The 12,047-nt window shown below is 37.0% G+C and overlaps 1 protein-coding gene across 2 annotated transcripts in view; it reads left to right on the top strand.

Annotated features, from left to right (window-relative positions):
- F13A1 (coagulation factor XIII A chain) overlaps positions 1 to 12,047 on the top strand; it is a 163,860-nt gene that overhangs the window by 64,972 nt on the left and 86,841 nt on the right. For both annotated transcript variants that reach the window (XM_059179181.1, XM_059179180.1), the window contains exon 5: positions 9,616 to 9,734. In XM_059179181.1, the coding sequence (XP_059035164.1) occupies positions 9,616 to 9,734 (119 nt within the window). The remainder of the gene's footprint in view (positions 1 to 9,615; positions 9,735 to 12,047) is intronic.

Below are 12,047 nucleotides of genomic sequence, written 5' to 3'. Positions count from 1 at the left end.
TCATAATAATATTTGTTGATGAAAAATCATGGTGAAAGCAAACTTCCAAAAATGTATTTGTAGGCCTTAAGAGAATAAGCACAACAATATGGGAAGAGATAGCCAGTCTCTTCCTTCATACATGTTTTTAAAAATTTTCATATTATATCTTTCTAAAACATAGATATTTGACAGTCATTAGAATGGCCATCTTTTTAAAAAATCACAATCTCCAGCAGGTGAACAAAGTAAAGAGCAGTAATCCAGAACATAGTTGAATAAATCACTTCAGAGTCTTAAGTGAGAAGGTCTTCCAACTTCAGAGTTTATCATCAACTTGTATCTTCATTTTAGTGAAAATACATTTTAATTTTGGTTAAATGAGAGTCATTCCCCAATAGGATTAGTAACTGCATTCACTGAATTTCATATTCTTCATTTGTGAACTGTGAAGAAATGAATGGTAGCTAGAAGATCAATGGGATTCCAGGTAGAGCTGTAGGTGGAATGACATGTACAAAGACAAAAATACCTATATTTTGATTACAAAACTAATAGTGGTTTCAAATTTGAAACTTAATTACAGACCAACTACACCAAGCTTTCAAGTGGCAAAAATACAAAAAAGTCAAGTGTTACAAAATATTACAGAAAAAGTGCAGAGCCTAATAAAATAAAAGAACTGAAAAATATCTTGCTAGAGTTCAGCTTGGAAAATTTATTACCAAAGGGAATTTTTTTTCACACAAACTATACTCAAAAATAGCTTTATAAGGCTAATTTCTGGCTAAAAGCATCAAAGGATTTATGAGTCGAGAAAAAAAAAAATACCTTAATTGACAAGGATAGGCAGAGAAGAAACAAAGAAGCCCCTTACCCCCAAAGTTTATACCCACTAATATTTCTGCAGTATTACTGCTCTGATATACATCTCTTAATATGGCAACCATGGAATTAATCCATACTAAAGTCATTTTTAAATTAAAAACAAAACAAAACAAATTAAGCCTAATGCAATCTGAGGAAAAACATGTCAAGGTATGTTTTCAAGATTATTTTACAAAACACCTACATATGCAAAATAGTCTCCAGGTAGCATTTTCAGGGAAAAAAGAATTCTTTGAATTTATCATTGACATGCTGTAATGACTAAGTTACACTATTTAAAGAAGTATTTAATAATTTTTTATATTAAGTTGATTTATTCAATACATTTTTTTCTTTTTTTTAAGATTTTATTTATTTGACAAATAGAAATCACAAGTAGTCAGAGAAGCAGGTAGAGAGAGAGGAAGGGAAGCAGGCTCCCCGCTTAGCAGAGAGCCCGATGTGGGGCTTGATCCCAGGACCTTGGGATCATGACCTGAGCCAAAGGCAGAGGCTTAATCCACTGAGCCACCCAGGTGCCCCACATTTTTTCTTTTTTTAAAAATATGTTTTTCTTTCTCTTAAGTAAGGAAATGAGTGTGCATATAAGATTAAAAGAGGAATCATAGGCACACAGTAACTTACAGAAATGTTTGGAGCTGGGAGGGCCAGCAATCATGTAAACCTCAATCAGTCATGATGTTTTCCAAGGAAGAGTCAGTCTTACAGCCATTTTACAAAGATTTTATTTATTTGGGTTTTTTTGAGGGGGGTGGGGGAAGGGAAAAGGGCAGAGAGAGGGAGAGAGAATCTGAAGCAGGCTCCATGTCCAGTGTAGAGCCTGATGTGGGGCTTGATCTCACAGTCCTGAGATCATGACCTGGGCGAATTCAAGAGTTAGACTCTTAAGTGACTGTGCCTCCCAGATGGCCCCATTTTACAAAGATTTTAAAGAAAACTTCTTTTTGATATTAGATTTTTTAATACTTTCATTCTTACTCAAAATCAGTCCAGCTCTTACTCCGTAGCAGCAAGAGTTACAATACCAATTTCTGCAGCTACAGTACTAAGTATCATAACAGGCCGGCAAGACATTATGAAAAAAAAAAATGAAAGAATGACTTTCCCTCCAGATTAAAAAAAATTAATAAAGCAATTGAGGAAAAATAGCACTAAATCTAAAATTATTTGCAAAGGAATATTATGTAATAAGTTGCTTGAAGTTAAAATACAAGATTTCAGATTTTATTTATTTGATTTTGCTTATGCATTTTTCTCTTATCCTGCAGATCTTTGTTTCTAGTGTCATTAACATGATTGCTTATGTTATATTTATTTCAAAATAGCAATATCAATATTATTAGTACCAACATAGTTATTTTACAGTTTTTCTTTATGTTAAAGAATATATAGTGGGGATATACAGTGAAATTACTCTGGGGATATATAGTGAAATTACTCTGTTTTAAAGTAACTTGAAATAGTTTTCTGTGGTTAATTCACTAATCTATTTACCCAGTCATGTTAATTTGCTTCATTTTGGCTTCATTTATTTAAAAATTGTTTTGTCTTTTATTTCTATTTAGTATTTTTTTATTTATTTATTTTCAGCATAACAGTATCAGTATTTTTTCACCACACCCAGTGCTCCATGCAATCCGTGCCCTCTATAATACCCACCACCTGGTACCTCGACCTCCCACCTCTCCCCGCCACTTCAAACCCCTCAGAATGTTTTTCAGAGTCCATAGTCTCTCGTGATTCACCTCCCCTTCCAATTTACCCCAACTCCTTTCTCTTCTCTATCTCCCCATGTCCTCCATGCTATTTGTTATGCTCCACAAATAAGTGAAACCATATGATAATTGACCCTCTCTGCTTGACTTATTTCACTCAGCATAATCTCTTCCAGTCCCGTCCATGTTGCTACAAAAGTTGGGTATTCGTCCTTTCTGATGGAGGCATAATACTCCATAGTGTATAAGGACCACATCTTCCTTATTCATTCATCCATTGAAGGGCATCTTGGTTCTTTCCACAGTTTGGTGACCATGGCCATTGCTGCTATAAATATTATGGTACAGATGGCTCTTCTTTTCACTACATCTGTATCTTTGGGGTAAATACCCAGGAGTGCAATGGCAGGGTCATAGGGAAGCTCTATTTTTAATTTCTTGAGGAATCTCCACACTGTTCTCCAAAGAGGCTGCACCAACTTGCATTCCCACCAACAGTGGAAGAGGGTTCCCCTTTCTCCACATCCTCTCCAACACATGTTGTTTCCTGTCTTGCTAATTTTGGCCATTCTAACTGGTGTAAGGTGATATCTCAATGTGGTTTTAATTTGAATCTCCCTGATGATGAACATTTTTTCATGTGTCTGATAGCCATTTGTATGTCTTGATTGGAGAAGTGTCTGTTCATATCTTCTGCCCATTTTTTGATATGATTGTCTGTTTTGTGTGTGTTGAGTTTGAGGAGTTCATTATAGATCCTGGATATCAACCTCTTGTCTATACTATCATCTGCAAGTATCTTCTCCCATTCCGTGGGTTACCTCTTTGTTTTTTTGACTGTTTCTTTGGCTGTGCAGAAGCTTTTGATTTTGATGAAGTCCCAAAAGTTCATCTTCACTTTTGTTTCCTTTGCCTTTGGAGACATATCTTGAAAGAAGTTGCTGTGGCTGATATCAAAGAGATTACTGCCTATGTTCTCCTCTAGGATTCTGATGGATTCCTGTCTCTCACTGAGGTCTTTTATCCATTTTGAGTTTATCTTTGTGTACAGTGTAAGAGAATGGTCTAGTTTCATTCTTCTACATAGAGCTGCCCAGTTTTCCCAGCACCATTTATTGAAGAGACTGTCTTTTTTCCACTGCATATTTTTTCTTGTTTTGTCGAAGATTATTTGACCATAGAGTTGAGGGTCCATATCTGGGCTCTCTACTCTTAGTTTTGTTTTGTGACTTTACAAAACATTTATGTAAACCCAAAGTCAAGCTACAAAGCAATAAAGACACTTTAGAGAGAAAGTCTAACTCCCAACTATCCCTCCTACACTTTAGATAATAATTTTGTTAATTTTTTGGCTTATCTCTACATTTAAAAATATAAGCACATATGTGAATGTATATAAATATGTATCTAGCTATCTATTTACCTCCATTATTTCTTAAATAAAAGGCAGTAAACTATATATATTTTTTGTGCACTTCTTTTTGAAAATGAGATCCTGGATATTCTTCCATAGCAGCATATAACGATCCTTCCAAAGTTTTTATATAGCTGTTCATTATATACCATACTTCATTCAACCATTTTTTTGTTCCAGGAATTCCTCAATTCTTCTGGAAGTGCTGATGATATTCTTTCTTAACATACGTTCTTATATAATACATATATATGTATATTAGATATATATTAGATATATACATATATATGTATATATCATATAGAGAGAGACAGACAAAGAAGGAGAGAGCCAGAGAGAGATAGAAAAGTATGATAAGACAATGGAGATTATCTGGAAAGTTCAATATCTGCCTAAAAGGCATTTTATTATAAGAAAATACAGAGGGCGCCTGGGTGGCTCAGTGGGTTGAGCCGCTGCCTTCGGCTCAGGTCACGATCTCAGGGTCCTGGGATCGAGTCCCATATCGGGCTCTCTGCTCATCGGGAAGCCTGCTTCCCCTCTCTCTCTCTCTCTCTCTCTCTCTCTCTGCCTGCCTTTCTCTCCATCTACTTCTGATCTCTCTCTGTCAAATAAATAAATAAAAATCTTTAAAAAAAATAAAAATAAATAAAAAAAGAAAATACAGAAAAATAAAAAGAAGGAAAAATAAAAAGAAGAAAATAGTCAAAGATAAAGGAGAAAGAAATTCCCAGAGCTAAAGAAAAACTCACATTGTCAAACTGTAAAGGATCAGAGTATCTCAAACCTAGTAAATGAAAAAGACCCACACCTAGATGCAAACTGTTTAAATGTCAAAACTTCAAAGAAAAAAACAAACCTTAAAGCCAACTTAAAAAATATTATCTGTAAAAGAATAAAAATAGATTGAAATTATGTTTTTGTGGATGAAAATTTACTTGCAAACCTTTGCACTTCTTAGGTTACTACTCAGTTAAAATTGTCTTCAAGCTCTATTACAAAGCTGTCATCATCAAGACAGCATGGTACTGGCACAAAAACAGACCCATAGATCAATGGAACAGAATAGAGAGCCCAGAAATAGACTCTCAACTCTATGGTCAACTAATCTTCGACAAAGCAGGAAAGAATGTCCAATGGAAAAAAGACAGCCTCTTCAATAAATGGTGCTGGGAAAATTGGACAGCCACATGCAGAAAAATGAAATTGGACCATTTCCTTACACCACACACGAAAATAGACTCAAAATGGATGAAGGACCTCAATGTGCGAAAGGAATCCATCAAAATCCTTGAGGAGAACACAGGCAGCAACCTCTTCGACCTCAGCCGCAGCAACATCTTCCTAGGAACAACGCCAAAGGCAAGGGAAGCAAGGGCAAAAATGAACTATTGGGATTTCATCAAGATCAAAAGCTTTTGCACAGCAAAGGAAACAGTTAACAAAATCAAAGGACAACTGACAGAATGGGAGAAGATATTTGCAAATGACATATCAGATAAAGGACTAGTGTCCAGAATCTATAAAGAACTTAGCAAACTCCACACCCAAAGAACAAATAATCCAATCAAGAAATGGGCAGAGGACATGAACAGACATTTCTGCAAAGAAGACATCCAGATGGCCAACAGACACATGAAAAAGTGCTCCATATCACTCGGCATCAGGGAAATACAAATCAAAACCACAATGCGATATCACCTCACACCAGTCAGAATGGTTAAAATCAACAAGTCAGGAAATGACAGATGCTGGCGAGGATGTGGAGAAAGGGGAACCCTCCTACACTGTTGGTGGGAATGCAAGCTGGTGCAACCTCTCTGGAAAACAGCATGGAGGTTCCTCAAAATGTTGAAAATAGAACTGCCCTATGACCCAGCAATCGCACTATTGGGTATTTACCCTAAAGATACAAACGTAGTGATCCAAAGGGGCACGTGTACTCGAATGTTTATAGTAGCAATGTCCACAATAGCCAAACTATGGAAAGAACCTAGATGTCCATCAACAGATGAATGGATCAAGAAGATGTGGTATATATACACAATGGAATACTATGCAGCCATCAAAAGAAATGAAATCTTGCCATTTGCGACAACATGGATGGAACTAGAGCGTATCATGCTTAGCGAAATAAGTCAGGCGGAGAAAGACAACTATCATATGATCTCCCTGATATGAGGAAGTGGTGTTGCAACATGGGGGCTTAAGTGGGTACGAGAAGAATAAATGAAAGAAGATGGGATTGGGAGGGATACAAACCATAAGTGACTCTTAATCTCACAAAACAAACTGAGGGTTGCTGGGGGGAGGGGTTTTGGGAGAAGGGGGTGGTATTATGGACATTGGGGAGGGTATGTGCTTTGGTGAATGCTGTGAAGTGTGTAAACCTGGTGATTCACAGACCTGTACCCCTGGGGATAAAAATATATGTTTATAAAAAATAAAAAATTATATTAAAAAAAAATTGTCTTTATATATTTGTTTTCTGTTTCCATTTCCTCTCTGTGAAATCATTTTCCTTTTTTTGACTTTTTAAAAGCACTTTTTAATTTTTTCATCAGTTTATTGGAATTCTTTATGTATAAGGAAAATTTGCAAAGGTTTTCTGTTATTGCAAATATTTCTGTAGTGAACTTTTAAATTACATTATATCTGAAATTCAAAAGGTATATTTATATTTAAAAAAAACATGGAGGGACATCTGGGTGGCTAAGTCTGTTGGGCTTCCAATTCTTTAGTTCAGCTCATGTCATGATTTCAGGGTTGTGGGATCAAGGCCTGCATTGGGCTCTGCTCTGGGTGTGGAACCTGTTGAAGATTATATCTCTCCCTCTCATTCTGCCCCATCCACCCACCCACCCCTCGACTCAAACTCACTCTTCCTCTTCTCCTCTGAAATAAATAAATAAATAATAAAAAATTTTAGATCTTTTTAAAATTCTTTCTATTATTTTTGTTTAGATAAAACTTTTTCATCTAGAGACCAAATGTTCAATTTTTTACTTTTATTTTAAATTTCTTTTGCTTTCTCTTTTTCAATTCAGGTTTTAAATTAATTTTTAGTTTATTTGATGTACAGAGAAGTTACTTTTCACAACCAGCCAATTTTCTCAGCTGAATTTAATAAACACTCCAGTCATCTTTAATTTATAGTATTTTCTTTATCATATATTGATTTCATAGAAACATGCATACAGTAACATCTATTTCTAGGCTCTCTATTTTGACCCATTAATCTATTTTTATACCAACCATTTAAATTATAGTAGCTCTATAATACAATCCAATTTCTAATATCTTATAGGACAAGGCTATAAACATCTCATATTATAATGAAAACGTGTTAAAAACACATTGTCAAATGGCACTTCTAGACCTCAGTGATCTTAAGAGGAGATTTCTGTCTCAGTAACAGGCCTCTGAAACCCACTTGACTAAGATGTTTTTTATCACAATGGTCACAGTAGTCAAGCCACTATTATAAAAAGATGAAAGCAAAAGTGGCCTTTACTTTCCAGGGTGTTTGATTGTATCTGGTGGAGGACTATGCATGTAAACGGTCAATGCCCCTTCACACACATCCTTATGAGATTTTCTTTTAAAAGTGTTCTTTCATATTTCTGCTCAGAAACACTGACCTCGAACACAGTTGTCACGTCTCTGGTTTGTTCCACTTAGAAAGGAAGCTCTCACTTTGGTTTAGGGGCCATACACCTCCGGACCCTTAATGGCCAATGTGAAGCCTAAGAGCTCACATCTGCAAGGGAAGAGGGAAAGGCTGCAGTACATTTGTAGTGCGACTCTGATTTTCCTGGAAACATGAAATGGCTTTGGGATGAATGAGCTATTGATATGGTATCGATGAATTTCCAAATAACTAGCTTGGATGAAAGATGCTAGACCCCCCCCCAAAAAAAAAAAGTACACACTGAGGATTCTTTTCATATAAAATGCCAAGAAATGCAAATGAATTTACGATGACAGACAGCAGATCAATGGCTCCCTGGAAGGAGTGAGAGGTCAGAGAATCCAGAGGGAATAATTACGAAGGGACACAGGAAAATTTTGAAGTGATGGATAACTATATTATTTTGATTGTGAAATTGCACACTTTAAATATGTGAAGTTTTTGGATATTAGTATCTGTGTATGTGTGTGTGTGTGTGTGTGTGTGTGTGTGTGTGTGTGTGTTTGCAGAAAACCAACCAAATAGTAGGCAAGAGGTAGAGAGTAGAAACAGGAAGATAAAAGAAAGTACTGGGGAGGAGATAAGACCAAAGACTCTCCAGGAGATTTAATCACAGCTGTAATATAACCCAGAATGGGGGTCTAAACGGGCTGGATGGAGCCATGCTTTGCAAACCTTAATGTATACATAAATCCCCTTCAGATCTTAATATGCAGGGTGTGATTCCTTAGGTCTTGAGCTGGGGCCTGAGACTCTGCATTTCTCACTAACTCCCAGGTAATGCTGAAGCTACTGGTATTTCAATGATTCTTTTGAACAGCAAAGGCCTAGAGCATTTGTTCTCAGTTTGGGTTGCATATCAGAATCACTAGAGAGCTTGAAATAAATAAATAAATAAATAAATAAGATTATATAAAGGAGAAAACAAGCAAACACTTGATATCTGGATCTTGCCCCCAGAAATTCTGATTTGATCAATCTAGAGTTCAGTCCAGATGGAATTAAAGGTTTTTAAATCTACTCAGATGATTCTAACATGCAGCCAAGGTTGACATCTACTCCAAAGAAAATGATAAAAGTCTTACGGAATGAGGAGGAAACAACTCCAAAAAGGTAATAGGGAGCCAGAGAAACATAATAAACCATGTCCCCAGTCAGAATCAAATGTCTCCCTATTCCAGCCATGCAAATTTATCTGAGTGTACCTGTATAGTCCTGCCTTTGTTAGTGATGCTTTTGCGGCTTTCATACTTGACCTGGAAATAAATATCAGGCTAATTATGAAGCAGGCATATGGGGAGCGTGGCCTTACTGAGATTATGGCCACAGGGAGAAAAGTCCTTGCAGTGGAAGAAGCTGACTTGGAAGGCTGGTCGGACACACATACTTACCAGCACATCCGCAAGGATTGTTCACTGGTAGGAGACGACCCCCAGCCTGTCTCCTCCTGTCCATGATGGGCCACACACCAGGCGAGACAGACCATGCTAGATTCTTCTAACACATCCCAGACTTGTTTTAAACATTTCAGTTCGGCTAGTTTCCTATTAATGTTAATAGCTTGGAAATTATTTTTCGATCTGTGTAACAGATTTGTATCTGCATCCCAGAATTCTGATTCTGAAACTACTGATGTCCCAGAATCTTAAAAATGTTTAATGAGACGTGTCAATTTAATTGTACTACTTGGAATTTAAAGAGCCAGGGTTTCTGACAAATGTCATCCTTCGGATACTGATCTTGGCTACGGATTAGGTTCACCATTGCCGAAATTACACATCGGGAAATGAGCTCTCTTTAGTGAAACAAAAGACTTTTTTTGTTTTTCATTTAGTTGATTAAAATGCCACTTAGGACCAGAACAAACTTACAAGTATATTAAAGCAGTCTGGTTTGGTAATCATCATTATCTTTGAATTCTGACGCAGAGGATGCTGTGTACTTGGGTGATGAGAAAGAAAAGGAAGAATATGTCCTGAATGACATCGGGGTTATTTTTTATGGAGACTTCAATGACATCAAGAGTAGAAGCTGGAGCTATGGTCAGGTGAGCCATTTAACATTTGTCGTTGTCAAGGACATTTTTCCTTAATATTTTTTTGTCACATGTATCACTACAAGGCCATATGTTGATATCAGATATACACTATTTCCCACATTTGAGGATCTGAGACTCCAAGGCTGACAGCACAGGAGCAGAGACTTCAAAAGGCAACTACGTAATTTATCCACTGAAAGCACGTATCTTCAGGTATCAAGGTTACCGAGATCAGAGATTCTATGGATAACATAGCATTCTAGTGAGAAATGCTTGGCATCCAGTACAGTCAAATCACATTACCTTAGAACTTGTTCTTCAACACGGAATAGGTTTTTTCCTTTTCTTATAAGGAAAAGTGTTTTGATGCTGTTGCAAAGGATACTGTAAGGTGTGTGCCCAACTCAAAGAAATCCCCTTTTTAAAATCGTTGTTAGTATAAGATCCTAGAAAATTAGAAATTAGAATTAGAAGAGACTATCACCATTTCATCAAAGGAGGGCCCACTGGACTTTTACTTTGAGACATTTTATCAACTAGAATCTCACATTACTGTTTGGATATAAAATAATAAATAGTATTCCATTTAAGATATTCAATAATCCAAACTATTTCAGTTGGATATCGCTAACAACGGAAAAAGCGACTGATTTTTCTGCCATATTCCCCTAAGAATGTATGTCCTGTGACTCAGTGAAGACCCTTCATTAGCAACATAAGAAAAGATGAGTGTGTCATTTCTCAGAGAGTTTGGATGAGATGATTGGAATTGTGCACCATTGCTCTGCGTATCCAGGATGGTAGATTTCATGGAACCTGGCCTCATCAGGTTGCGTCATATTTTCTTGGTTTCTGATGCCTTCTTTTGACTTCCATGTGAGTTTCCCTGCCTCCCTTACCCCTGATCCAGCCTGCCCATTGGGATCAATGTCATCACTAGTTCTTGTCTTATCTGCCTGACTTTACAACCTACTTCTCCACCTGGACTCCTGAGAATCGCGTGCCCAGTGCTCAGCCTTGGTCACCTGCACTTCTGATGTCCTATCAAGCTAATCATCTGTGTGCTCTTCTCCTGTTTTTGGATCCCAGGCTGGCTCCCTGGTTACAAGCCTTCCTCTCCTGAAAAACATACAATCCATGATACTGCTTATTGTCTAGTGCCCTAATTCCTAATGTTTAGGTGTGATTCTATTTGTGTCCCCAAAGTAACATTTTGTAGAGAGCTAATAAGGAAAGAAGACACCAAGATGGGTAACAGGGAAGAGAGGGAAAGAATCCCAAGTGATCAGGGTTCTCCTCAGCCAGCATGCTGAGTAGCCTTTGGGTAGACACCCTTGAGCCCTATCTGTCTCTCTTGCCACTCAGAGTCCCTTAATTTGGGTCTTTTAGTCAAAACAAATATCCAAGCCAGTAGTTTGCAATGGTGCAGGCAAACAACTTATCCTGTGACTATCTCTTTACCTCCCCAGTTCACTCAAAATTTTAAGTCCCACAGACTGAGAGATGGTACTTAATAAGAACCAGAAAAATGAGTTCTTTACATATCTGAAGAACTAGTGCCCTTACATTATAACAACCATCCTATCAGTTTAGGTTCTCCAGAAAGTTGGTATTTTAACTAGATTTAATAAAGAACTACATAGTAATTAGCCATTAAAATTGTGGTTTCTGTCACAAGTACGTGCGTGGATATACAAGGTTTTCAGACCTCTTATTCAGTGAGATCCAATATAGGAGAAATTTCCCCATTTTGCTATTTTATTACTATTTTGTCCCTGTTCCTTTCTTAAAAAAAAAAAAATTCTGGTGTTGCATGGGGCCAGCAATTCTTTCTAAGGAAATCAAACTATGAACAGCCTCCCATGCTCCTCTCTGTAAGAGGTCCTGAAACATCTTTAAGAACAGAGAGATCCTGCAATGGAACTGACTTCTAATCTGTTCCCTTGATAATGTAATCTTTCTCTAGACCTTCCCGCCCTCTCTTTGGAGGAGTTCACCTTGTTTTAAAAGGTAGAGTCTTTTAAGACTTTAAGATAAAGAGACCATGGAGTCTCCCTTATTTTAAAAGAGGAAAAAACTTGGACAATCATTCATGACACAAGGTATCCTACTATTATCAATGCAAGGTATACAGGTCTGAAATACCTCCTTATGACACACCTGAGAGCCATTTATTTTTGAGATGTGCAAGGATTTGTGTTGTTTTTGAGGTCTCAAAACTTTGGCCTGACTTTGGTACATCCTTTGGTACATTCCTTTGCCTTTGGCACCAGAGCCCACATGTTGAAGAAATCTTCTAAATTAATTTACACAGTTTTCTGA

This window comes from Mustela lutreola, chromosome 6 (genome assembly GCF_030435805.1).
Source record: "Mustela lutreola isolate mMusLut2 chromosome 6, mMusLut2.pri, whole genome shotgun sequence".
NCBI classification, from domain to species: Eukaryota; Metazoa; Chordata; class Mammalia; order Carnivora; family Mustelidae; genus Mustela; species Mustela lutreola.
This window is presented reverse-complemented; position numbering and strand designations above follow the sequence as displayed.